This window comes from Amia ocellicauda, chromosome 14 (assembly GCF_036373705.1).
Source record: "Amia ocellicauda isolate fAmiCal2 chromosome 14, fAmiCal2.hap1, whole genome shotgun sequence".
NCBI classification, from domain to species: domain Eukaryota; kingdom Metazoa; phylum Chordata; class Actinopteri; order Amiiformes; family Amiidae; genus Amia; species Amia ocellicauda.
The window spans coordinates 14,272,576-14,294,721 of NC_089863.1; the positions used below are offsets into that span (position 1 = coordinate 14,272,576).

Below are 22,146 nucleotides of genomic sequence, written 5' to 3' on the forward strand. Positions count from 1 at the left end.
AGCATGTATAAATAAAATATATAAATACATATATAAAGTTCTTGCTTAAAACAGTATTTCATTTGATCCCATCGGTGGTTGCAGTAGATAGAAAATTTAATTTAATTTAATTTTAAATTAAAAAGGAGCTACTGTGTAATTGTGTAATAATTTATAAACGTATATAACTACTGTTATAGTTATTTATTTAAAAAATAATAGCAATACATGCATTATCTGTTTAAAACTAATTTTATACAGAAATAATTTCCGTTTGTTATACTGATTTCAAAAAGAAATCGAATGAATAATCACACGTATTTTCAAATCGTTCACAAACCTATAGCAAGATTTAAAGATATTGGTTTTCATTCTTATGCGAAGCCTCGTTATTTAATTCTGCTGCCGTGCAAATAATAGGAAAAAATAATACTGCATATTGTAGGATTCAACATGGGCTGGGATTTGATTAAAAAGTGGATGCTCCCGCTATTAAAAAACTAAAAAACTGTATTCAGCGGCGGCTTAGTTTATGTAAGATGGTACTTTCTTCTAGCATAATGTAACCGCTATCATGTACAGATTTAGTTTTTTACAAGAAAGTGGATCACATTTTGTATTTAAACCGGCCCATTGTTTCAAATCCCATAGTTTAGAAGACTTGTGTAAAATCTGAAATTAATTTGGTGTTTATTATGTGTCTTTATTTCAGGTGCTATGCAGTGTGGTTGCGGCAATGAACCCGTCGGAGCGGCTGCCAGTCCTTACTGGATGAGAGGTAATTATAGCCTAGCAATACATTTTCTAAAGAATAATGATCGGTTATGCACCCACGTCATCTGCTGTGATTGAACAGAGATATTTGTTTGTTTGTTTGTTTGTTTTTGTTTGTTTTTCTCTCAATCAGCCCCGAAAGACAGCTTTGGGGTTTATTTTATTATTTCCAGTTATTGGACGCACATAATACTACACACATTACACAATTTCTATGTGTGATGTATTACAGAAAGGGAAGGAGGAGTTAGATATCCAATAGAAAATGCCTTTATACACAATCCAAATAAATAAACAAAACACAAACGATAACAAAAAGACGAACACGCTGTGAAATGTCTAAAATGTGTATTTCTGCACAGATAATTAGTGTCTATTTGAATAGCCTACGTGGTTTTAGCTCTGGTGAAGCAGCACTTTGATATCCAGGCGTATATGAATTGCATTTCAGTGGTGGGTTTGTGGTTGCATGTAAACCAGTCACAGAGTTCAGTTAAGATAGATTAAGATCGCTGGTCTGTTAGGTTAGGATAAGTGAGGTGTGTGTCTCTCCCCAGCAGGGATGGTGTTCCCAGAGTGGGCGTACAAGCCCGACTGGACCCCCGGCTCCCGGCAGATCCAGCTCTGGCACTTCATCCTGGAGCTGCTGGCGAGGGACGATCTGAGCGCCGTGATTGGCTGGCAGGGGGACTGGGGGGAGTTCGTCATCCGGGACCCTGAGGAGGTGGCGCGGCTGTGGGGGGCACGCAAGGGCAAGCCGCACATGAACTACGACAAGCTAAGCCGGGCACTCAGGTGAGAACAAAAAAATAATGAATAATGATATAATGTATTTATTAATTAACAACAAACAACCACAATAATAAACAGCATCCTCATTGTTATTATTATTGTTGTTGTTATTCAGCTATATCCTACATAATGTCCAGGGGTCTAGCTGTGGCCCCTTACCTCAGTTTACTTCTTACTTACTTAACAGCCCTCACTTTGCATCCACAACTAATGGCAGCTACCTTTCCTTTTTTTTGCCTTGGTCTCCCTCCACTTAGGTACTACTATAACAAGCGCATTCTCCACAAAACAAAGGGCAAGCGTTTCACGTACAAGTTCAACTTCACGAAACTGATCCTGGTCAACTACCCGGGCTGGGACGTCAACTCCATGTCTAGGATGTCAGGTGGGAACAACCCCTGCCAGATTCAGACCAGCTTGCAAAACCAAGTAAGTATCTCCTACAAAAGGGGTGCCAAATTCTAGTCCGTAGGCCCAGAATCCAGCAGGTGTCCCATACCTCTATAAATCACCTTCACAGCTGGGAATAGGAGATAAACTGGCCCAGTGAACCTGCAAATTAGTTGAATTAGACCACGTGCTCAGGTGGAGAGTGCCTCTTAAAAGAGCTATGCCTTCAGTGTTAGGTTTCAGTATATGAACAGTTGGATATCATATCCCAATCATTCTTCTAACCTTTTAATTCCTCTGGTGTCTCTGTGTACCAATCTTGTAGTGACTATTGGGCCATGTGGGAACAAGCTCCTCTTTAAATAAACAAACTAATATGCACATGTCTACATTCTCCATTGTTTTTAGGAAGAAAAAAAAACAGCATCAACAACAAAAATCCTCATCTTCATCATTGCCATCCTCTTTCAGTTTCTACAGAACCTGTTGTTAACCCAGAGGGCCCTGGCGAGCCAGATCACCACTCAGAGAGCAGAGTATCCCAGAGAAATGGCCTACAGCATGGATGGACCGATGAAGAAATCGGCGGTAGACAGAGGTGAGACAGCCAGAGATCTGGGGTGGGTTGGAGGGCCTTGTTGGATCTCAAAGGTTCCTGTATCTCACATATCTCACAATGGTTCACAAGGTGCCTGCTCTACCCCTCTCCACATGTCAGGGATGGAACTTTGTATTGTATTTTGCATTTGTTTCTGTCCATAATAGTTCTAACAGGATTTATGCTTATATTGCAGTTTGCATTTCTTGTATTTACTGTATTTTGTAATGCTTTTGTGGTGTGACAACTGTAAGGCACCCTGGGTAATAATAATGCCACTCAACATGAGATGGGTGGCTTTAGTTGACCCGTGTTACATCCACGATGTTTTAAAACTTATCACTCCTTTCCTTTCTTTTTTCTGCAGGTCGTCACTCCATTCACCAGCCCTTCTATCTGCACCCTTGCTGCATACCGACAACCCTTCCCTTTCCGCACACCTCTCCCCTGAGTGGGCGGCTCCCTTACCTGTCAGTCCCACCTCCTCCCAGAGTGAGCCAATCAGACATCCCCTGTGTGCCACCAATCAACCACAGCCTGCACTTTCGCCCTCCCCTCCCGGGCACTCCCATCCAATGGCAGATCAACAGGGGTGGCAGGGGGCGGGAGGAGGTGGAGGTGGGCAGTGGGACTCTGATGAAGAAGGATTGCGAAAAGAAGGGGAAGCTGGAGTGGAAGCTTGGGTTCTCTGCGTAGGCTAGAATTGATATTTCTCTATAATGATGTGTTCTCACTCTTGTACAGAGTTCTGACTTATTAAAATAGTAATCTGCTCCCTTCCCTCCCCCCAAACATCTGAACTGGCCAATTGTCCTGTAGCCCTTTCTTCTCTTCTTGCAGTAGACATCTCACCTTTCTGCTGTGGCCGTCTGCAGCGTGCCCAACCAGATAGAGTGTGTATTTGTGCTTGCTCAGTTTTGTACTGGGGAAATGTTGTTAAAATGGTCCAATTAATCCATCAATAAGTCTAATTGGAAGTCTAATTACTTAAGAGTCCAGGTGAAGACTGACTAACCTGTAGGAATGGAGCTGTGCACTCCTGCTTTTTGGATGAAGCAGAGGACTGCATTAATGAAAGTGGTTGCTGTTAGAAACTCTCTGGTAGATCAGCAAGCAATCTTTTGCAAAATCATGGGACCAAAGAGGTTCCACAGCAAGCATTTTCTCCAGCAGTCCCTGAAGAATTTGCTACTGAAGCACTTTTATTCTGTCTTCATTATTATAACCATTGTGTAAGCTAAACTGACTCACAAATAGAAAGACAACAATTTAATATTTGTCAAAATTAATAAATGGTGTTCCTGAATATGAGTGCATATGTTTGTCATTTGAACTGATTTCCCAAACTACATTTTACTGTTTTATCTGTAAAGTTTTATTTGATCATGTTGCAAAAACTCAGCTGGTACAATAAATCATCTGGTTATGAAATCAAACCAACACATTCCAAGGAATCTTCACAGGAGTCACAGTACATTATTGACTTATATATAGATATACAGATATAGTTAATTAAATATAATAGAAGTAGAGATCAACTTGAAGATTGAACAAAATCCAGATACCCAACAAAACTAGTTATATAACTAGAAATGCAAAAAAACATACATAGTTGTATTATGAGATTGCATGAGTGAATCCTATAAAGATCACAGAGGAATGACAGAAGATCCGTCATTGCTGTTTGTCACAATCTTAAAACATATTTTCAAAAATAAAAGGAGATTTCCACAGTTAGTCCCAGGACACAGTCATTATTTACAAATATTGAAGGTGACCATACTGCCTGCACTGCCGACACACTCTTTCAATCATTTGAAACCAAAAGCTATTTGCAGTATGAGGATGCAGATTTACATTAACTGTGAAAACAGAAAATAAAGATTGAATTGCAATAAGTGTAAAGTACACAAGAGGCTTCTTTGAAAATTCAGTTAAATTGCCATGGGTGCATTTTCAGATGACACACACCTCTTGTTAAACCCATGGTTATATGCTCAATGTTCAAGCAATTAAAACAATTGTAATCCTTCACTTCACTTCCTATGAGTGCTCTTTGTATCTTTGTGCATTTGTTAAAATCATTTATTTAATATTGTAGTTTATCAACTTCTCAAAATTCCCTATAAGTTTCTAATACAATTGAGTCTGTAAGAGTATGAAAATATTTGGCTACCTTTAATCCAGTTCTACACTAGAAAAAAAGAGGCATTTTTAAATTATTATTATTATTAATTCAGTTGATGATTATTAAACATCAATCCATCCATCCATTCTTCCATCAGCTTCCCTATGGTGGATCATAACTAGCCAGATGGGTTGGCAAGTACTGCACAAACACACACACACACACACACACACAACTACAGGACAATTTAGAGTAGCCAATCAACCAAACAGAATATCTTTGCTGTGTGGGAGGAAACGGGAGTACCTGGAGAAAGCCCAGGAGGCCACAGAGAGGACATACAAACTCCACACAGGCAGACACCCAAAGCCAGAACTGAACCCAGCAGCTGTAAGACAACAGCGCTGACCAGTGGTAGTCAAAAGGTTACCCACTGTGGAAAGTGAGGACATTGTTTCAGAAAACGACGTGGATACTTTCAAGTACAGCTCTGTCTAACATGATCCTCTAACACCTCAGTGGCCTGTGCCCACCAAACACATAATAAACATGCTCTGAATGCTTTTCACATGTTTCGAATTCTCTCTTATTTCTGCATGTGTCTTGCTGCATATAAGGACACAAACACGGTGTCCAACAGCTTGTTTCTAAGGACTCCTTCTTCTTAGTGTCCTCATTGTTACACAATTCAAACTAACAGTCACCGTGATCAAGTATGACTAAAAACAGCTTTTGTGGCAAAGGCTTGGATGTTGAACTGCTACACTGCAACTCAGGGTTATTTTTTGTTTGTCCCCCGTTTCCTCCGACGAGTGCGCAGTTTTCCCGGCAGCCTCCTGGTGACGTCACGTTGGCGCTTTAGTTTTGGAGTCAGCGCGCGCGGAAAGGAAAAGGCAAATTGCAGCGCAAAAATAATACACAGCGAACATAACTTTTTAATATATTTTTTATTATCCCTGAACGCCGTTTCAACTCCTGTCAAGTTCCTGGGAAATAAGAGCAGACGAAGATGCAGAGGAGCATAGCGTAAGTACACGGTTGGCCAAGATGTGTTTGTTTGTGCTTGTGAAGGAGACAGGCTGAGACGTGCCGTACAGTTTGTATAGAGATCAGTCTCTTGTTCACATTGCAGTATATTATTAATATATGTATGCACACATGTCTATTGTCTTGTGTTTCCATTGCACACATATATCCCTAAAGCAGTGCGCGTAGTCTATCGGCACATGCATTGTGGATGCACAGGTATAATGACATACACATCAAATAATTCCACTGAAACATACATCATCATTATTATTATTATATTGTTTTATGTTGAATAGAATGAAGTCACAGAACTCAGTATTGCTGCCGAATATCCTGAAGTGCAAATGAGCGGGTATACAGTGCTGTACTGTCTTCAGGAAATTGCTTACGACTATGAGGACACGAAAACCAATCCATAATATAAATATAATAACTTACTACAACATGTTTCGTTGTATATCATCGATTGCTAATGTGAAATTAATAACGTCTTCAGGCCTACACAGAATGATGCATCTTTTATCACATCCATCTGAGTTATCCATCATCATCATCATCATCATCATCATTATTACTAGGAGATCAGAGACTGATTCCTCTTCCACATGTTAGGCAGTTTCTGATAGTGTGCTGACCTCCCATTTGCTGGATAATGTATGATGAGTTTCTTTGGCAAACTATATAGAAAGTTATTTTGCTGGGGAAAGAGCACTCCGCTGGCCGAGCGTGAAAAGGCAGAATAATCGTTGTATCCCTTCTCTGCATGGCGTTATTAATGTGCTGCTGCTGTCCATACCGATGTTATCACAATATAACCACCCTTGATTATCTATATTGATGACAGACTGTCATTTAAAACACATGCTGATGAGGTAACAATGAGTGCTTGATAATGTTGGCATATGTGTGGCTGTATATATATGCAGCCTTAACTTTGAAACCTCTTGATACCATCTACCATAGTGATATCACTGGAAATTACATTAGAAATTAGTCAGTATAGCAGTTGTGCACATTGTAATGGTTTTTGGAGACATCGCATATGACACAAATTCCCACTAAACTCATTGTGAAAGACTTTCAGGCTGGCAGTAGCTTAATTTCACGAGTTTTGCAATATCGTCGCTGTAAAAAGTCAGATGGGCTCAATTGCCTTGAATATGACTGAAAATCCAATTTTAGTCAGTTTGCAGTCTTTTCAGGTCGGAACTCACTTAGTGTCATGACATTTACTAAATTGTAATGGTTTTTGGAGCTAGACCTGTAAGGCCATCAAATATAACATAGCACTTGTGCACAGGATTGCCTTATTTTAGAAATACAATTTTCTTGTATTGATTTGTTTTACCTTCTGTTTTAATGCTCCTCAGTTTTGGAATGATTCTACAGGATCTTGTTCCCTAGAGCAGGGGTTTTCAACCTTTTAGGACATGTGCTCCCCTACATTTGTCTAATTTCACTCACGAACCGCCCCCCAAAAAATAAACATCATTATCATATTACTTAAATGTGCTGCGTATAACCTTAGTTACATTGAAACATTCAACATATAAACAGTTTCCCGAATTCAGTGTGATGGCTGAGCCTGTTTCTGAGAGCACATCATGCCAATCTGTGGCTCAATACCCGACACAGCTAACCGTAAATCATCTTCCACTGTCAATAAGCGTGAGCGGTACTTGTTTTTGATGTAGGTAAATACTGAAAATGTGGCATCGCAGAGCCAGGTCGAAGCAAAAGGCAAAAGTACATCAATTGCAAGACTCGCATGTTCAGTATACTCTGTCTCCACTGACAGCCAGAACTCTGATAGTGTGGTTGAATCAAACAGTGCCTTCAGAGTGCGGTCACTGGAAAGGTCCAGAAGGGCATCCTGCTGATCTGATGACAGACGCCCTGCGCTTTCGATGAAGGGGTTACGTACCCAGTCGTACTGGTTCCAACTATACTGCTCAGGAAAATACTTCATGAAATGTGCAGACAGGGCTTGCAGATGGAGAGTGATTTATTTTTTTGTAACATCCCAGGTAAGCCCATTTTCCATGAGAAATTCATCCAAGGTTGGGAACATGTTCACATTTTCCCCATCAACCTGCCCTCTCCATCAGTCCAGTTCTCTCACAAACCCCACAATTCTGTCAGACATTGTTAGTAGGTTTGAATTTGAGCCCTGCAGAGACAAATTAAATAAGTCTATCAAAAATGTCAGACAGGTATGCAAGATCTGCGAGTCACTTTGGGTCAGTAAAATAATTTGCAAAGGAAGATGCACAATCAAACAGAAAAATTCTTAGTTCATCACGCAGTGAAAATATCCACTGCTGTACTTTCCCTCGGGAGAGCCACCTTACCTCCATGTCAAAAGTAAGGATTCATATTCTGACCCTATTTCTTTGCACAACAGGGCAAATGGTCTTGATTTTATGGGACAAGTCTTGATGAAATTTAAAATTTGTGTTGCTGTTTGAAGCACTGCGTTCAACTCTCAGGGAAGAGTTTTTGCTTCAAGGGTTTCCCTGTGAATCATGCAGTGGGTGAAACGAACATGCGGAGCTACATCACGAACCAAAGCAGTCCTTTATTTTTCCTTAACATGGCTCCTGCTCTGTCTGTGCACACACCAATATAATTGTCCCAACAGAGACCAATTTCATCCAGATTTCCCCCTCTAGTGGATGACTAAAGATTTGCGATCTCACATTCGCAGCTGTTTCACTCGGTTGTATGCCTCTGAATTAACAGCCCCACAGGTTGAAAACCCCTGCCCTAGAGTGATTTTAGATCTATTTTAGATATCCAGCTCAATAAAGTTGTTCTTGTTATGATTGACTAGGCTATATGTTATATGTGCATGTCTATTATATGCTGTAATTATGTGTTGTATTTCCTGACTTTTTAACAAAACGGTTTTGTTTCACCGATTTGAACAATAGCTGATTTAATGTAGGCAAGAGAGCCATATGCTAGCTAGTGACCTTTTAGACTCGTATTCTGTCTAGTAGTTACTCTTGTGAATATCGTTCATTTCAACCTACAAATATTTTTATAGCTGATTTAATGTAGGCAAGGGAGCTATATGCTAGCTGGTGACCTTCTAGACTCGTATCCTGGAAATGTCATGCTTGTTACCCAGTACTGAGAACTGCTTAACTGGAAGGGAGGTTAAACCATAATTAAAACAAAATGCATACCTACTTTAAATTTAACACAAAATGGTTCAATCTTGTATTCATATTGTGATCTCTGGCTTGTTTTCTTACGTAGGTCGTTCTTCCAGCCGAAAGCCGTGAAGGAGAAGAAGGACGAGAAGGAGAAGGGAAAGAAGGATGTAGAGGCTAAAGAAAAGAGAGAGTAAGTTAAGGGCTCATCTTTTAAAAGATTTACCATTGAACTCCAAAATCAAAAGCAGACATTAATTGATCATGCGTCTTCAATGAGAGTTTCCTAAATGGCAATTGGTTTATTTTTTCCAAGCTTTGCCAGCTACACTGATATTAATGCAACTGGAAATACAGTTTTACTGACAATATAAGACATTATAGTGCTGCTATGAGAGTGACTTTGATTATTGAGAGGTATTTCGACTTGATCTCAACCTAGTGTGTTGACAGGCTATGAGGTTGGCCTTGGGTTACTATAAATTGCAGTCAACAACTTAAACAAGTGTAACGTTTGTTTGCTGCTTGTTTGTTACATTGCCTGAAGCGGAGGCAACCATTCGGCCTAGGCTTTAAGCTGTGAACCCCCAGCGATGTTTACTACTATAACTGTCTGTCATCCTGTAGAGGTTTTGTTTGTTTCTCCTACATGCCTAATGGTTTTACTTTTATATTTGTATCAATAACTCATATTGTTATCTGAATCTGTGTATCTTTGGCAACCTTGTGAAGGGCGCTGTACCAAATAAACTTAATCAACATTATCTTCTCTAGACCTGTAAAGTCTCCATTGAAGCCCCAGAACGGAGTGCAAGAGTCCGATTCGCCCATCAAGAAGGTGGCCAAGAGGAGCCGGCCAATCATAGACAGCGAAGACGAGGAGGAGTCAAGTATCAAAGAGGAATCGGAGAACAAGAAGGAAAATGGAAATGAACCTGTGCCCCAAAACACTGAGAAACAGGTAATAAGTCCATAAAAGGTGAAGTTAACTAGCTGATTTCAGGCCTTATGTATTTATATATATATGTATGTATTGATTGATTTTAGTGATTTTAGAAAAACATTGACTACTTTGCTCATTATAGTTACAAATACAAAAGGGCAGTTATGCCATAGTTTTAATAGCTTTCAGCTTTTCCTTCTCATTACCCTGTTTCAATTATTATTATTCATTACCAGATGCCCTTACGACTTACACAAGAATAATTTCAAACCATTTCAAAAGTGCGGTAATACAATCAGTACAAAATTCAATAATGCCATTAGAATTCAGGGCCTCCTCATTAACAAGCATATTTTATGGAGATCTAAATGGAGATGTTACTTATCAGATATCCAATAAATTTGTTAAAAAGGTATGGTACACCACATCTATCTGTGCTTTTTTCCTGCTATCACACATTTTTCTTCTTCAGAACTCGCAGACGTCACCTGCCCCTTCGGGGAAAAGTGCCACTGCTCCAGTCATCAGCTCCTCTGCAGACAGCTCCCCCACCACTGGGACAGCAAGCGTCTCTCCCTCGGGGATCCCCAAAAGACGCACTGGTACGCCTCTCACACTGGCAGTAGGAAAGTCCTGGAATTTGAATAGCTGGATGTGACTGACTTTCTCTTTCTCCCCCTGCAGCTCGGAAGCAGCTGCCCAAAAGAAAACTGCAGAGCACAGCCGAGGGACAGGGGTCCACCTCGGAGGACGGAGAATCGGAGAACGACAGGAAGAGAGCGCGGCGGGACGAGGCGGGCTCCTCCGGTAAGGGTCTGATGAAGCTGTGCTACATCACTCTGCATCCATTTACTATAGGCAGGGCTTTCCAGCCCTGGTCCTGGAGAGGAGTTGTAGGTTTTTGAAGACCAGGAAAATGTGGCAGGGTTATTTAAGCAAGTCCCTCAACCCACAGTCAACAGAGATCTGGTCCTTGAATGACTGAAGAGAATTAGTGTCTTTCTTCTAGATGAAGATTTCCCAACCCACTGACGGCTTAACTGCTCAGAATAAATGTTTTCTCTTGTAAATGCAAATAAAGGCTCTCCAGGATCAGGGCTAAATGCTCCTCATGTCTTGTTAAATACAATATTTTGATATTTTCTGCAGGGGTGGGGAGTATATACTTTTTTAACCCTGTTTGTGTGCTTTATATGTATTTGTCTAAAGGCAAGGAAGACCATGTTGAAAAGGAAGATGAGGAAGCCATGGAAGTAGAGACCACCAGTGCGCCTAAGGAGGAAAGCTCAACCACGAAAGACGAGCCGGTCAAGAAAAACAAGAGCGTCGCTGTCCCCCAGGCGGAGGAGGAGGGAGAAACGACGGCAGCACCGGAGGCCTCAAAGACTGCCAGGAAACCATCACCGAAGCAGGGAGCCAAGAAGCCCAAAGGGGAGAAGTCACCCAAGCGCCAGGCGGGAGGAGATGCCAAACGGCAGAAAGACGGGAGCTCGGGCACCGAAGAGGAAGAGCAGGCCTCTCCGAAGAGGATGTCGGACAGCAAGAAAGAGCAGCAGTCGCCCAAACCAGATGTGAAGAAGGCAAAGTCGCCCAAACCGGATGTGAAGAAGGCAAAGTTGCTCAAACAGGAAGCGAAGAAGGCAAAGTCGCCTAAAAAGGAGGAGCAGGAAGAGGAAGGGGACAATGGGAATGTGGAAGAGACTGAAAAGATGGAACCAGCCAAGAGCAAACCTATCAGCAGCTTTTTCGGTAAGTTGTCTTTTTTTTTTTCTCCCTGTTTTTCCGTGGTGACATCCTGGTTTTGACTGTTACTTACATAACAGGATGTAACATCTGCTCCAAGAAGAACTACAAAATAAAGAGTTCCACATATAATTGCCCTGTGGCACTTGATTACACCTACACAGCGATGAAGCTGCTACTTATACAGACCAGAAATGACCCCCAGCTGCTTTGCAAAGACATTCTGACTGAAATTACTCAATTATGTGTGGGCTTTAACATTTTAGGAGCCCATCTTTCGTCAGCGTTATGACTATTTCTAACACTTCATTAGCTCCCAAGAAGGCAGCCGTGAAACTGGAGAAAGCGGAAGAGAAGCCAGCCAATACACTCTCCTCACCCGAGGGCAGTGGGAGTAAAGAAGCCAAGCCGGCCAGGTGAGAGCAGGAACCATATATGTTTCTAATTTGAATAATGCAGTCTGTAGTTAACGGAGAACTGGGCAACTGAGCTATACCTGGGATATGGGGTTACAAGGTGTACACAAAGCAGAACGTGGCTGGAGTGAAATGTAGGACACATTATGTCCTTCCTGATCTGATGTTTCTTGGATGCCAGCTTTTGGATGGTTGTTAAATTATTTATTTAATCCAGAGAGATTCATATACTGGACTAAATCCCCCTCCCCCACCTTTGCTTTAGTTTCTTTGGCAAGTCAGCGAAGACCGAGTCCTCTTCAGGTACCTCCACAGATTATGACCCCTCCAATCCGAAGTACCACCCAGTGGAAGATGCCTGCTGGAGTCAAGGCCAGAAGTAGGTGTCTGTTTCTGTACTTCCTTAAGTTTGTTTGTTAGCTTCCCCTCCCCCAAAGTGTAAATACAGTTGATGAACCCAAGAGGTAAGAAGCAGAACAGAATGAAAAGTTGTTAAGGCAGGCATGTAGGAAGTCACCTGAACAGAGGGGCATCTGGGGCTGTGAGCTACATGTCTTATATACAGGGCAGTCATTTTTGTGTGATGCTATTTTCTCCCTTTTCTTAAAATTTGGTCTCTTTTTTTTTTTTTTTTTCCCACCCAGAGTTCCTTACCTGGCTGTTGCGAGAACCTTCGAGAAGATTGAAGAAGAATCTGCCAGGTACAAAAATGCAACCCTTCAAAATGAACCACTCTCCTCCTTTCCCTCCTCTTTCCAGCGTTTGGGGGGTTAAATTAACCTCTCCCCCACCATCTCCCTCTGCAGGCTCAGGATCATAGAGATGCTGGCCAACCTCTTCCGCTCAATCATTGCCCTCTCCCCCGCCGACCTTCTGCCCTGCCTGTACCTGTGCCTGAACCGCCTGGGGCCGGCCTTCGCTGGGCTGGAGCTGGGGGTGGGAGAGACTGTGCTCATGAAAGCTGTGGCCCAGGCTACAGGTAGGAGCATCCTGGTGCTGCTCTCCATTAGGGCTGTCCAACCCACCCCAGTCCTGGAGAACTGAATTACTCAAACTGTACTCTTGAAACAACCTGATGAATACTTAGTTTGCTTCCGAGTCTCACTCCTGTGCCGCCCCCTTGTTCCAGGGCGCCAGCTGGACAAGATCAAGGCGGAGGCCCAGGAGAAAGGGGACCTGGGATTGGTGGCTGAGAGTTCCCGAAGCAACCAGCGCATGATGTTCACACCCCCGAAGCTGACGGCCGTGGGGGTCTTCAACAAGCTGACGGAAATTGCAAAGATGACAGGCAATGCAGTGAGTTTCAGTGATATGGGGGTGGGGGTGGGCTTCACACAATCTTACACAGGGGCAGCAGTATCTTTGTGTCATCTTGCTTGCTTTGTTTCTATTCATTGGTGGGGAATGAAATGCTACAGGCTTATTTTATTTCTCCTTTCAAGATTTCTATGTAACCAAAGTACACAGTACATGAGAGAAATGATTTCCATCTTACTTAGCTTTCTGTCTGCATAGCAACACAGGGGCAATGTCTCTTCTTTGCCTTTGCTTGTTGCATGGACTTCAATCAGAAATAATATGCTTACATACTTGGATAGTTAGTCTCGTTCTCTTTTCTCTTTTCTTCCCTCTGCAGTCAATGAACAAAAAGATCGACATCATCAAGGGTCTGTTTGTGGCCTGCCGTTTATCAGAAGCCCGCTATATCATCAGGTGAGACTCCCTTGTCCCTGGGGTCAAACTCTCCGGCCTCTTCTGCACCCAGCAATCCAAACATTTGAGAATGTGGGCGATATTAAAGTGAAGTGTGAGATGGATATTGTTTGAAAGAATTCTTTGGACAGTAATTTCAGTCAATCAGCTTTTTTTTCGAATGAATTCACACAGAGACCCTGCATCTGGTTAGGACTGCACAGCTTTTTGATTCTCTGGTTACAAGCAGTAATATTACCCGCCAAAAGGGCCGATCTACAGAAGGAGGGGGCTGTCCCTTCTCTTCCTATTCGAGCAAGCAGAGATACAGAAGCAAAACAGCCAATAATGCAGTTTTGTTTAATATTGAATGTCTTGGAAAGTTTCAGAACTTGGTTACGTCTTATACTAGAAACATTTATCTTTTCCTAAGAGATAGTTGCTCAGTACCTGGTTTCAAGGTCTTGTTCCCATCGAATCTGGTGGGATCTCAGTAAAACTTGGCAATAACAAATGCTCATAAGACAATGAACAATAGGACTGTGTGCTCCTGGCACGTAAGAATAATTAGTCTCTCACACACAGAAGTAAAGCAATCGTGTATTCAGAAAAGCATTGATCATATTCAAAGTAGAGGTCGACCGACAGTGGATTTTTCAATAATGATAACAATAATTAGGGTGGGGGGAAAAGCCGATTTCCAATTTTATTTTTCTTTATCAATAAAATATATAGCACTCAATGTAAAATTGCAACAGTTAAAATAGATCAATACAAATTCTGGTTAATTGGAAAAAAATAGGGAGTTACGAATTTGGAGAAAAACTTTCCAATAAATTCTTTGATAAAATTACAGCATTAATTCAACATTACCCTTTGTAGATCATTGATGAAAATAAACTACAAATAATGAAATTCCAGTAATAAACTTTGGGTACTTATAACTATGTATACAAACGTCTAATTTTTGTAATCCACGCACTTGTTATGCACAAATAAATACAATTCAAAATAAATAATATAAACGAACAGGTTCATAACCAGAAATGTGAATCTACAAATAAAATACTTGTGCAAGTAACTTGGTAGGAATGAGAAAAGATCCAAATGTAAACAAATGCGATGCCCAGATTTAAATGCCCGCGCTACTTTGCGTCTACAATAACTTAATATAAAATATTTTTAAATGCATCAATTGTTATTCTTCACTACTAAACTACTTAAGGGACATAAATAATATTTTTGTACTTCCCAATCAAATAAATGGTATTATCCCCTTCGAAACACATTATTTATTTGGTCTGCGGGTTTTCTGGGATTTAAGTGCTGTGTAGCTATTTATAATACTGTCAGAGCCATAAACTAAGTACCTTCCATTTTATTTTGTTTGTTTTTAATGATTGACTGTGTCATGACAACTTTTATTGACAACTTGTTTACGTACCTCTTCTCTCAGCCAAAGTTGTTAAGCATTTCTGCCGATTGCCGATAGTTTCAAAAAGCTGTTATTGGCCCTCGATTAATCAGCCGACCTCTAATTCAAAGCAATGGTATACATATTAACTAAAAGCATTGATCATTCATAGTAACCCTTCAGATATTAAATTGATATTATTGTGACAAGGAAGCACTGCCTGATGGCGTATATTAAGAAGTTAAGTAAAACTGTAAATCTCTTCAAAGGCAACTGATCATGGGCCAGTGACTGATTGACGTGTTGACTATATTCTTGTATACTTTTAGTGTTTACTCCATAGAAGTGGTGCTTTGGCATCACGGTTCTTTGTCAAGCCAGTGTTGAGTTTGATTAATCGATTAATTTGTTTAATTAACCGCAGGTCTCTGGGTGGGAAGCTGCGTATCGGCCTGGCGGAGCAGTCTATCCTGGTCGCCCTCGCGCAGGCCGTCTGCCTGACTCCCCCGGGACAAGGTGAGCTTGGGGGTGGACGAGCATATTACACAGCTCAAATGAAAACTAATTTCTGTCAATCCCTTTCATATACACCTGCTTTGTGAGCTGGAACAATCTAATGACTTCGTAGAAATTGGATTGTTCCTCATTTGTGGGGTTACAGTTTAATGTGGGAATGCCTCGTAAGAAGCAACTAAGTGTTCTTGGAAAAAGTGCAGATTAAAACCCACTTTCCTCTTTTTGTGCAGAATTCCCGCCGAAGGAGGTGAATGCTGGGAAGGGGATGTCGGCAGAATCTCGGAAAGCCTGGCTGGACGAGAAAGCGCTCATCCTTAAACAGACTTATTGGTGAGAATTGTAATGGTGTATGTATGTTTGCGTTTCTAATTCTACAAACGCATAAGATTAAGGCAACCGCATTCGTTATTCAGGTTTTAGGTTATTTTGGATTGGACCACTTCTAACCAAGTTATTATAAATCCCCCTGTATTTAGTGAATCTGTGGGAGGGTTGAAGGGGATGGTAGAGAAAAATCAACTAATTCAAATATAAATGGAAGTGCAGTTTGTGATTAATGACAGTGAGAAGTTATTGGGATCTCTAGCATTTTTCCACCATATATTTTCTTTATTTCCATCCTTAGTCAATGTAGTGCATCTAAACCGGTACAAATCTTTGCTAAACTTCCTCAAGTGACTCTGAACGTCTGTGAAATAGCATTAGTCTCCTTGGCTTGTATTTCCCGATGCCTATCGTTTGTGTTTCTCTCCCAGCGAGCTGCCCAACTATGATGTCATCCTTCCAGTCCTGCTGACAGAAGGGATTGACGAACTGCCGAAGCACTGCAAGCTCACGCCTGGTATGCACAGTTTCTGATGATATAGCAGGTGCTTTTTTCTGGAGACACTAGGGGGCGAGCAAAGCCAACAGTAACTGCTGCTGCAGAGTCACTGACAAAAGGACCTCAAACAGCAGAGGACAGTTCTCGCATCTTCGCTCTCTCTCGTCAGGCATTCCCTTGAAGCCGATGTTGGCCCACCCCACCAAGGGAATCGGTGAAGTCATGAAGAGGTTCGACGAGGCGGCCTTTACCTGCGAGTACAAGTACGATGGCGAGAGAGCCCAGGTGAGAGGCGGGCCCTTCCCTGGTGTCTGCAGACTTATACACTCGATTTTGTGGTTTGGTGCATCTTAAAGTGATCTGGCGCCGCTTGACAGTACAGTGTGATGAAGAATAGCCCAGGAGAAAAAATTACTCTTAGGTGTGTATCATGGGCTTGAGGCACTCGTGTTGAACTTATTCTAGTAATGTTCAGAACGCATAGAGAGCGGTTGGTCTTTTGCAAAAACAGCCAGATAACCCACATTGACTGTGAATCTTCATGAAGCAGCTGGGTGAAGTGTTGAAAAACAAGGAAAGCCAGAGATTTGAATGTTTTTGTTTTTGTTTTCCCCCCATTTTAAGGGGTTCCATTAATTCAAGTTGGAAATACTCCCTGGCAGGCCAGCTTCTCCGAGCTCATGCTACAAACAATGTGCTTGTGTTTACAGATCCACATCCTTGAGAATGGAGAGGTCCACATTTACAGCAGGAACCAGGAGAACAACACCACCAAGTACCCCGACATCATCTCCAGAATACCTCGGGTACAGCCCCATTCTGTTTCTCACTGACTTTCTCTCATGTTTTTTCTCATGTGCACAATAGTTGTGAAAGGATCCTGTATGTTTTATTTAGCCTTTTCTTTTAATAACTACCAAACTGAAAAAGGGTGACCAAATATAACTTTTTTATAAGCGTGCTCTTAATGGTGCACTTTTATTTAACAGAACTTTGTTTCTTCAAAGTAGGGTAAGCAGTGTGACTTATAATATCCCTCTATTCTTCTGGGATGCTATCATAGGAGTCTCTGCAGGTGGATTATTTTCAGTTTAATTCAGACATAAGCATTTAATTCCTTCGCTCACCTGCGTCATCTCCTCCCCAGGTCAAGAAGGAGGGCGTGCGCTCCTGCATTGTGGATGCCGAGGCTGTGGCCTGGGACCGGGAGAAGAAACAGATCCAGCCCTTCCAAGTGCTGACGACGCGCAAGAGGAAGGTACAAAGCAAAGGGGCACTTTTGTTTCTAGCAAAATGTTGTAGGAAATGTTCAAGTACCAGAGATACGATCGGCATTGTTTTGTGTAGCCCTGTCCAAGCGATGCTTCCAGGTTCCTGCATCAGAGTGTCTAACGAGTAGTCTTTTTTTAATTTATTTTTTATTGTAATTTACTGTGACATCTACAGCTCTGGAACAAATTAAGACCACTGCAAATGTTTCTTAAATCAGCATCTCTACATGTATGGCAGCCATTCCATTGCATTCATATTTTTATTTGGACTTCGGGAGAAATGTCAGTAATTTTATAGAATAAAACGATGTTCATTTTAGCCAAACACATACCTATAAATAGTAAAACCCAGAGAACCTGATCATTCTGCAGTGCTCTTTATTTTTTCCACAGCTGTATATATTTTTATCCTTTTCTTGAATCTGAAGTGTTCTTTTCTTTTGTAAGGATGTGGACGCCTCTGAGATCAAAGTTCAAGTGTGTGTATACGCCTTCGACCTGCTGTATCTCAACGGGGAGGTAAGGCTAGCGACGCTAATATATGTACATAGATTTTATATAGCACATAATAATAATAAGAACATAAGAAAGTTTAAAAACGAGAGGAGGCCATTCGACCCATAGTGCTCGTTTGGTGTCCATTAATATCTAAGTGATCCAAGGATCCTATCCAGTCTATTTTTAAATGATCCCAAATTTTCATCTTCAACCACATCGCTGGAGAGTTTGTTCAGATTGTGACAACTCTCTGTGTGAAGAAGTGTCTCCTGTTTTCTGTCTTGAATGCCTTGAAGCCCAATTTCCATTTGTGTCCCCGGGTGCGTGTGTCCCTGCTGATCTGGAAAAGCTCCTCTGGTTTGATGTGGTCGATGCCCTTCATGATTTTGAAGACTTGGATCAAGTCCCCAAGTAGTCTCCTCTGTTCCAGGGTGAAAAGGTTCAGTTCCTCAGTCTCTCAGTAGGACGTTCCCTTCAAACATGGAATAAGTCTGGTTGCTCTCCTCTGAACTGCCTCTAGAGCAGCGATATCTTTCTTGAAGTGTGGAGCCCAGAACTGTACACAGTATCCAGATGAGCTCTAACTTATCTAGCACCTTTCATTTCAGATCATCCCAAAGCCTGTAAAGAGCAATTAAATCAGCTACCATTATAATGGGTATTCTAAAGAATTCAAAAGTTAGTGTCTCGATATTAGTGTGGAACCAAAGCAGAAGGGGAGCCGTGTGTGTCCTGATGTTTGGAGTGTGTACACTGCGTGTCCTGCCCCGCTGAAGGTTTTCGCTGAGTGTGTCGGTCTGTGTACCTCCTGCAGTCGCTGGTGCGGGAGCCCCTGTTGAAGCGGCGCGCCCTTCTGAAGGAGAGCTTCGAGGAGAAAGAGGGCGAGTTCGTCTTCGCCAGCGCCCTCGACTCCGACAACACCGATGTCATCGCCGAGTTCCTGGAGCAGTCCGTCAGAGGTGGGTCCCGAGGGAAAATCTCTGTTGTAATTTTGAGTGTCGATTTAATTAAAAGTATATACGAGTTTATCTGTATTTATTTAAACATCATATCTAGGGGGCTCAGCTAAGGGTTACAAAGTGAGTCACATGCTCAGTTAAGGGGTGAATAACTGGACCAACTGAAATGATTAGTAGGCAGAATATTATTTCCCCTCCTCCACCTCACCTCACCTCTCATTTAATATGCAGAACCAGTAATGGTGGATTTTTGTTGTTTAGTTCTAGAAGCAAATTTTCAGGAAGGGTTGTAGAACTTTTCGTAGAGAGCGGGGGAAGACAAATTTAAATATAAGATAATTTCAAAGGGTGTGTATTGCATAGTTTATGCACATACACGTGTAAAAAAAAAAAAAAAATAGATTTGAGCTCCTGGTACTATCCCTGTCTCCCTGTCCTTGAATATCTTTTCCATAATAATCATTTTACCTGGCAGACTCCTGCGAGGGGCTGATGGTGAAAACTCTGGAGAAGGACGCCACGTACGAGATTGCAAAACGCTCCCACAACTGGCTCAAGGTAAACCCAACCAGATGTTTGGCACAGTTTTCCCCACTTCCTGCCCTCCCCCACCTCATCTATATACATTATTTTCCTTCCCCCCTGCCTGTGTAAGATTAATATATATAGGCCATCCAGCTGGGTCGCCACACAGCACTTTACACCTGAGCAATAAGAAGGCAATTTCAGAGTGAAATGGGACAATAAAAAAATAGTCGAGACTGGAGAGCAAATTCTATCAATATGATAAAAAGCTTAAAATGAGAGCACAATAAAAACATAATTCACATAGCAGTTAAAGTATATTGCTCTCAGCAGTTTGGTAAGCCAGGCTGTTGCAGTTAGTCTGTGCTTGTCAGTGCCTCACTCCATCCGGGAAGGCTGTTTTTGTCTAATTTTTCATTTCTTTCCCCCGTGCAGCTGAAGAAAGATTACCTGGAAGGTGTGGGTGACACTCTGGACCTGGTGGTGATAGGAGCCTTCTTGGGCAAAGGCAAGAGAACTGGGACGTATGGCGGGTTTCTGCTGGCCTGCTATGATGACGAGAATGAGGAATACCAGTCCATCTGCAAGGTAGACCTGCTCCTGACTTCATCCTGAGACCAGACTGCCGTTCAGACCATAGTCCAGACCGAGAGCTGGAGGCCGTCCATGCACAGTGACTGAATCTATACTTCAGCAGTGGGTGTATTGTTTTGGCAATAAGGCGCTCTTTCTCAATTCCCTTTTTTTTTTCCTTCTCTGCCTCCTCCTCTTGCTCACTTCACAGATCGGCACAGGATTTAAAGATGAAGATCTGGAGCAACATTACAACTTTCTGAAGGTATAAAATAGTTAAACATAAATGAGGCCACAGAATTGTGTCACAATGTGTTCGTAAATACTCTTTGGGCCAAGAGCTTTTAAAAGGACAATTTAAAGGTGTTAAGTACATATATTGTTTACTTAAAAATAAGACTTGGTTTATGACCCTATGTTGTTTATCAAGGAGAGCCAAAGACTTTTACATTTATTTTATTTCAGGAACACACTCTGCCTAAGCCCCGCCCTTATTACCGTGTGGACCAGTCAACAGAGCCAGATGTGTGGTTGGAGGCAGTGCAGGTGTGGGAAGTGAAGTGTGCCGACCTGTCACTGTCCCCGGTTCACAAAGCAGCAATGGGATTGGTCAGTTTTATTTCTTCTTTGTGTGTGTATTGGTTTAGGCCAAATGGCCAAAGGGAGGATTTAAACTAACATTGTATGTTAGGAGACAGTTTTGTGAAAGTTTTGGCTATTTATTTTTTGGTGATCAAACTTTAAGCAAAGTGTTTCAAGGAAGAAACAAACGTATTACATTAAAAAAAAAATTTAAAGAATACTTTCTCTTCAGATCAGTCGAACTACTTCCAACTCACTGAGTAAATCAATTGAACAGATGTTCTAAATATACCCACTTATTTGTATTTGTTTATTTTCCTCCCAGGTTGACCCAGAGAAAGGGATCTCCCTGCGCTTCCCTCGCTTCTTGAGGATCAGAGACGACAAGAAACCAGAAGATGGCACCACTGGGGGGCAGGTCAGTGATTCGCATTCAGATGATTCATTCAGTTTGTTTTTGTTTTAGGAACTATGGACATTTAATGTGAGAAGCACGAATTTATGTATTTGCCCCTGTTCCCGCAGGTAGCAGATCTGTACAGAAAGCAGCAGCAGATCCAGAACCAGGGCAGTGAGAAAGCCGACCTCGAGGACTTCTACTGATGGACACGGCCAGCGAGGTGCCCTGATGCCCGCCTCTCCACAGCTCTCACATCCGCCCACAAAACACTCGCAATGGAAATCGTGCAAGAGCTCCTGACCTAATGTTGCCCTTATTCCCAGCCTTAGGACCAATAACTTTCAAGCATTTTCGTATTGTATCGCTTTTAGGAAATGATGAAGGCCAGCCATCAAAAGGCATAGTGTGCCCACATTTCAGAGAAGCACGCGTTGTAATGGCATTAAGATGAAGTCATGTCAGTTGTGCCGTAAGAGCGGACTTCTCTTCCTGTTCTACCAGCTGCAGTAGAAATGGTTAAACAGCCACAGAAAAAGTCTGCTAGAAAACAACCCTGAATGCAGGCTGTTATATTAATATTTGGTTGTTTGTTTTTCCTTCTTTTTAACTAGAACATTTTTCTACATTTCAAAGAACACAATCTGTTTGTTGAAGGCATGTTTTCAAAGTGAGATGCTTTGTGTTGCTAATCCTAACTTCCCTTTATGAACAGAGTACATTTTAAGAAGAGGTACTAGCATCCAAGCCTCTGATGGGTACGATGAGATGAGCCATTATTAAAGATAGTGACTAGTGTAAATAGTTCTGAATGCTCCATAACGCTGTTTATTGAATTTAGCAATGGAATAAAATCAGATTTTTCTAACATGCGTTGTCAAAAAAGTTCTTAAATGTCATCTTGTTTTCTGTATATCAACAGCACAATCTAAAATGTTGAAATAGC

At 41.7% G+C, this 22,146-nt stretch overlaps 2 protein-coding genes across 2 annotated transcripts; both read left to right on the plus strand.

The window, feature by feature from the left end:
- Nucleotides 1-696: 696 nt before the first annotated feature.
- On the plus strand, nt 697-3,229 carry LOC136768036 (ETS translocation variant 3-like protein). The gene is made up of 5 exons (XM_066722092.1): nt 697-757; nt 1,314-1,548; nt 1,803-1,974; nt 2,407-2,533; nt 2,901-3,229. Exons 1-5 carry the CDS (start codon nt 697-699, stop codon nt 3,227-3,229), a joined length of 924 nt encoding a protein of 307 aa, XP_066578189.1.
- A 2,292-nt stretch (nt 3,230-5,521) lies between these two features.
- Nucleotides 5,522-22,068, plus strand: lig1 (ligase I, DNA, ATP-dependent). The gene is made up of 26 exons (XM_066723138.1): nt 5,522-5,687; nt 8,955-9,041; nt 9,623-9,809; nt 10,264-10,393; nt 10,476-10,598; nt 11,001-11,540; nt 11,848-11,950; nt 12,216-12,329; nt 12,595-12,651; nt 12,757-12,929; nt 13,080-13,246; nt 13,587-13,663; nt 15,481-15,572; nt 15,803-15,902; nt 16,328-16,413; nt 16,565-16,680; nt 17,106-17,201; nt 17,543-17,653; nt 18,114-18,185; nt 18,979-19,123; nt 19,599-19,681; nt 20,084-20,236; nt 20,433-20,486; nt 20,687-20,830; nt 21,129-21,221; nt 21,329-22,068. The coding sequence occupies exons 1-26, from the start codon at nt 5,671-5,673 to the stop codon at nt 21,404-21,406; spliced, it is 3,198 nt and encodes a 1,065-aa protein (XP_066579235.1). The 5' UTR covers nt 5,522-5,670; the 3' UTR covers nt 21,407-22,068.
- The last annotated feature ends 78 nt before the right edge of the window (nt 22,069-22,146 follow it).